At 31.1% G+C, this 6136-nt stretch overlaps 1 protein-coding gene across 13 annotated transcripts in view; it reads left to right on the top strand.

Annotated features, from left to right (window-relative positions):
• The first annotated feature begins 682 nt into the window (after positions 1 to 682).
• The window catches only part of LOC116846464 (dedicator of cytokinesis protein 1), an 18559-nt gene continuing 13105 nt past the window's right edge, over positions 683 to 6136 (top strand). For 5 of the 13 annotated variants that reach the window (XR_004378495.1, XR_004378496.1, XM_032820295.1 and 2 more), the window contains exons 1-9: positions 684 to 901; positions 1527 to 1768; positions 2012 to 2757; positions 2897 to 3053; positions 3131 to 3301; positions 3389 to 3769; positions 4620 to 4835; positions 4955 to 5277; positions 5422 to 5770. Coding sequence is in view for 10 of the 13 variants with exons in the window: in XM_032820295.1 (XP_032676186.1) it covers positions 859 to 901; positions 1527 to 1768; positions 2012 to 2757; positions 2897 to 3053; positions 3131 to 3301; positions 3389 to 3769; positions 4620 to 4835; positions 4955 to 5277; positions 5422 to 5770 (2628 nt within the window). In the remaining 3 variants the exon portion in view is untranslated. Of the gene's footprint in view, positions 902 to 928; positions 1124 to 1526; positions 1769 to 2011; positions 2758 to 2896; positions 3054 to 3130; positions 3302 to 3388; positions 3770 to 4619; positions 4836 to 4954; positions 5278 to 5421; positions 5771 to 6136 lie in introns of those variants that run through there. The other 8 variants (XM_032820287.1, XM_032820289.1, XM_032820292.1 and 5 more) reach the window with 5 other exon arrangements.

Here is a 6136-nt window from a genome sequence, read left to right on the forward strand (position 1 = left end):
CTATATATATATATATATATATATATATATATATATATATATATATATATATATATATATATATATATATAACATCATCTGATTGCCGCCTGCGCACTACAGTCAAAATAACTCCTCAAACATCGTCTGTCCTTCCATTCTGGGACAAGCTCCTCTTACAGGCAGCATAGTGCGATTAGCAATATAGTAGTATTACGTATATGTCAAAACACAATACATCTTTTTCTACGTGCTCTTACCCCGACTCCTCAAATAAAGGCACAAACGCTCAGTCTAAATATATTATTCTATGTTTAAAACCGGCCCATGACGCCTCTCCTTCTTCTCTCTGGTTCCGGCCTAACCCCCGTAACGTATAGACGTGTCTGAACTTGTTTGGACGTGATCTAAGATTTTTAGAAACAATCCTGGAAATTATTTTCGGGGAATATTAATCCATCTTTAACTATTAGAACTGTGTTGGGGAAAAATCGTAGGATTACCTTGAACCAATATTGAGAAAAAAAGAGAGAAAGAGAGAGAGATTTATTGGTGATCATTGCTTATAGCTGCGTTCCGAAATTCACTGTCAGTACTGAAAGTCTATAATTTATGTTACGTATACTATAGAATTTCAGCATTGGCAGTGAATTTCGGAACGCAGCCTATCTCTAATAATTCACATATTTCATGACGTGTTTGCTCTCTCTAGTGCATACTATCTCATCCATATTCTCTTATAACTGGGCAGTAAAGAAGTAGCATCCTGTTTCAGAGCATTATACTTAGATGGCAAGATAAAACGATAATATTTTGTTCGCACTGGTGGGGTGCGTGTCGAGATGTAATTAGTGTAAATAATTAAAAAACCCGGATAAAATGACACAAACATGGAAGCGCGTAAAGGAACAATTAGGAGTAGGTGAGGAGAATAATTTGTGTATGATTGATAACCTACTACTGCGAAATCCCGACATCCTGGGAGGTGCCCCCGAGTTCAGATAAAATTTTCATTTCATTGCCTGATGTTCGGACGGGCTGTATATATCTGTCGCATTTTTCAATGGATGTACATGTGTCGAATTTGAAGTGTTTTGTGCATAATATTTTGTATATCGTATATTTATGACACTATGTTACTGGAGTAAGTACAAATGGCGTATTTTGTATCGTTTAAAATATCCCAATAATAATGTTTTTTTACTACTAATTAAAGAATCTTTTATCATCATATGTACATAAGGAGGACAACATTATTGTACACATTTTGAAATTAATGCTGGTACTAAATAAATATCTTAAAGATAATACATATTGTTTATGAGAGAAGGATGCTGTATTATACCAAATAGTACATTGGTATAACAAAAGAACAAATTCTTACAAGTTTAAATTAGAATTTGTTAATGAATATACAAAGATATGAAAATTTGTAACTGGAATATTTGGACAAATATTGTATTTTCTAAAAAAACTATCATATTAGATTAATATAAAAACAAGTTAAAATTAAATATATTGTCTTTTTATTTTTTCATGTACTTTAGCCATCTACAATTATGCACATTCAACTCCAAAGGCAATACGCTTAACAGTTGGAGAGGTTGTACAAATAACTGAAGAGTGCACAGATTGGTACTATGGCCGCAGCAAGTCCAGGGGTATATGTGGAATCTTTCCAAAATCCTATATATATATCTTACCAAAATCAACTAATACAGATAACTTAGTACATGAAATCACCAATGTTTTAAGAGAATGGGGACATCATTGGAAACATTTATATATAGTATGTATATAAAAGTTTTATTGAATATAACAAAGTATTTGATAAGCAATCAATAATTAGTAGATATAATTAGCAGATATAATTAGTATGTGTATTTAAATCTTGGTTGGATATAACAAAAATATATTGATCTAGTTTTTAAATTATTAATTGCTTTGTTCTATGAAACGCAACTATATACAATTTATGTGTATCTAATAAAAGATAGATGTATATAGAAATGATCTTTTTGTGTATATGCAGACACACTCCGAGCATTTCAGGACAATCCAGCAACAAATTCTGAATGTAATAGGATATCGAAGCAAGATTCTAAGTGGTACTCTGACAGTGGATGAACTAAAAGACATGAAAAGACTGGCAACAGCAAAAATAGACACTGGAAATCAATTGTTGGGCTTGGACATGGTTGTACGGGATGACCATGGAAATGTTTTAAATCCTGAAGAAACAAGCACCATCCAATTGTACTATCATCATGAAACTGCTGCAGAAAGAATAAGGAAAGCATCTAATGACACCAAGAAGAAGCCTCATAAGCCACAAGTACCTGTATATTCACATATCTTTTTCGTCAGTGTGAGAAATTTTGTGTGTAAGATGGCAGAGGATGTGGAGCTGCTGTTGACATTATATGATGGTCGCGAGATGAAAGCCATTACAGAGAATTATGTTGTATCATGGAGCAAGGAAGGACTTGCGAGAGACATTGATCAGTTGCACAATCTTAGAGTATTATTCACAGATCTTGGTTCCAGAGATTTGACCAGGGATAAAGTTTATTTAGCCTGTTATGTAATTAGAGTAGGTGGTATGGAAGCCAAAGAAATAGATCATCGTCGCTCAAGCGTTGCGCACATTAATCAAAGATCCAAGAGTGCAGAGAACATGAGGAGACCATTTGGTGTAGCTGCAATGGATATTACTCTGTTTATTACTGGCAAACTCGAAGGAGATGTCGAACAACACCATTTTATACCTTTTATACAGTAAGTATTTGTATGTATTGTAAGTATCTTGACTTTAATAGAATGTATCAGCAAGATACTCATAGGTGAAAAAGATTTTTCCACAGAGTGGAAAATCACAAGATAGAATTGTTTTGTTGGTCTCCTATCTCTATTTCAGATGTTGTGAGAAAGATAGTCTTGATGGTACCCTACGTAGAATTCTCTCACAAAAAGAAACGAATGTCCAAAAGAATGTTAATGGCAATATTGGAAATGCCACAGGTGGTCAGGGATTGTGGGCTAGCCTGAAGTTGTTAAGAGGTGATCCAAAACAAGTAAGTCTTAAAACAAAATTATTGTATAATTAGGTTATAGTAAAATTATCTATTTTTAACTTTGAATACTCATATAGGTACGTGATGAAAATCCACATTTGGTACTCGGCAACGTTGCTATTGCGCGTAAAATGGGATTCCCGGAAGTTATTTTACCAGGGGATGTGCGCAACGATCTGTATCTGACTTTAATAAGTGGGGAATTTAGCAAAGGTTCTAAATCTACAGATAAAAATGTGGAAGTGACGGTTAGTAGGAAAACTGAAGATATATTTACTGCTTTTCCAATAAACATTCTGTTCGTAATATATGTTTGCATGTGATATGTCCAATAGGTTAAAGTATGTAATGAACATGGAGTAGCAATACCTGGAGTCATAACATTAGGTGGAGGTGCATCCTCGATTAACGAGTATCGTAGTGTTATTTATTATCACGAAGATAAACCTAGATGGTGTGAAACGTTTAAAATTGCCATACCCATAGAGGAATTTAAGCAAGCTCACTTAAAATTTGTATTCAAGCATCGTAGTTCTAATGAAGCAAAAGATAAATCAGAAAAACCGTTTGCTTTAAGTTATGTTAGATTAATGCAACGCAATGGAACAACTTTACAAGATATACAACATGAATTGTTGGTTTACAAATTAGATCAGAAGAAATATGATGAGAGTGACATATCATATTTAAAACTGCCATCGACACGTGGAGAATTGGTATGTTTATTTATTTATCAAAGAGTGAAGAAATTTTATATTTTTTGTTGTTTACATCATATTATAAATAAAAATTTAGTCTGTGACGACAACTTACTCGGTAAATTACGGTAAATTATTCGATAATTTTGACACGTTGGTAAAATAGTAATCTAGAAAAAAATTACAGAAATAAAATAATCTTGATATAAAGTTTATTTAGCATAAAGGAGCATTTAGCCTTTAAGATAAGTAAAACATATATGAATATTTAATTCTTATTTACTATAACATCTTTTGATACTATATATTAACGTACTATATATAGAACATATGATAATTAGGAAACTAGGTATATAGCAAATAGAAAAACTTAGAAAACATTTTTTATTAGGATTTTTAAAACAAGAGGGACAGAGATATCATAGTAGTCTTGATCTTTATTTTTTGTATCATTATATTTTACATGCTTACAGCATTTACATTTATTACCTTGCTGTTTCAGCAACTAGACTGTAGTATACAATAGAAAAATTTTAGTAGTATTTTAAGAAATGAATAATTAATACTCTAAAAAAAAAATTATAGTTTCTTTTCCCTCATCCAAAAGACATGTTAGAGATTATCAGATATACATCTTATGAAAATATAAGAAGAATGTTGCATTCTATCTTACGCATTAGTGCAGAAAACATAAGTACAGCCTATTTGTGTATGAAACTATAAAAAATAACGAGTTTGAGCAAGATCAATATCTTATTATCTTACCGTAATTTTACCGTAAATAATCGTCACTTCAAATCTGATGGTAAATTTTACATCTCTACATTATAAATGTTTTATCTTTTTTTTTAATGTTGATTTATTTTAGGTTGAGTTAAACATGGAAAAGAAGCCAAGTTTGGGATCATTAACGTTAAGCAGTAAAGATAATTTTTTGATAGCAACCAATGTTTGCTCAACTAAATTAACGCAAAATGTAGATTTGTTAGGTTTACTTAATTGGGCATCACACAATACTGATTTGAAGGAGTCATTAGCTGCTTTAATGAAAGTGGATGGAGAGGAAATAGTAAAGTTTCTGCAGGTAAAATAAATTTAACATAATCACTCATTTCTGAAAAACATTTCTGAAAATCGAACGTGATTTTATGTAATATGATGTTTATATAAAGAATAATTTCATTAAACAATATTACTTTCTAGGACGTTTTGGACGCTTTATTTAATATCTTAATGAGTAATTCAGATAGTGATGTGTACGACGATATGGTCTTTGAGTGCCTTTTATATATTATCGGCCTTGTATCCGATAGAAAGTATCAGCACTTTCAACCAGTATTAGATTTATATATTTCTGAAAGTTTCTCTGCAACTCTTGCATATAAAAAGTTAATTGCGGTATTGCGTAAACGTATAGACATCGTCAGCAATAACGACGGGCAAGAACGTGATTTACTGCTTAAGACAATGAAGAGTCTACAATATTGTATGAGATTCATTGTTGAATCTCGGCTTTTATATACTGAGTATGTTTGCATAATTTATTTGCATAATTATGCGTTATTATAAATAAAGCATTTTGTGCTTAAATCTGATGTAAATATAATTTATAAGTTTGTGATGTAGGAGAGACTTATACAATATAATTAATACACATTTCCAATTTACAGATTAAATCAGGACGAAGAAGAATTCTCACAAACATTGACTGAATTATTACAATCTATCGTTAATCTAATGAGTTATGAAACAGATGGTACGCTGTTGGTTCAAGGAGCTTGTTTAAAATATTTACCGACAACAATACCTCATTTGTTAAGAGTTTATAGTGGCAAGCAACTAAGCACAATTTTGACAGATTTACTAGTGACTTTACCAGCAGGCAGATTAACCAAGCAAAAGATGATGACTGTAAATGATATCGTTCACAGTCCACTTTTTTTGGATGTGGAATGTAGAAATATTCTATTGCCGAGAATTACCATACTCGTAAGAGACTTACTGGAAGCTAAAGAAGAGGTAAGAAAATGTGCTATTTCTTAATGCTACAATTTGCTAACTCACAGTTTAATCCATTTGGAATGTACATGTTGTTACTTATCTATATTTAAAAAAATATTAGTTAAAAAATACTCATATTTTCATGATTTCACTGAATTCTAACTATACACAATTGAATTTAATTAAACTCATAAATCATAATAATTACTTTGATAACAGGAAAGGCTTTGTTTAACTGAAACCTATTATGCTATAGAAAATCAATAAATAATATACATAATTTTCGACGATTTTAATATCTAATTAAAGAGAAGTGGATTACGTTTAGATTACATTTAAACATATTTATTTTGGAAAAAAAAAAAAAAAAAATATATATACATA

The sequence above is a fragment of the Odontomachus brunneus genome, unplaced genomic scaffold (genome assembly GCF_010583005.1).
Source record: "Odontomachus brunneus isolate Ranch 3 - 2012 unplaced genomic scaffold, Obru_v1 Obru_scaffold_064, whole genome shotgun sequence".
NCBI classification, from domain to species: domain Eukaryota; kingdom Metazoa; phylum Arthropoda; class Insecta; order Hymenoptera; family Formicidae; genus Odontomachus; species Odontomachus brunneus.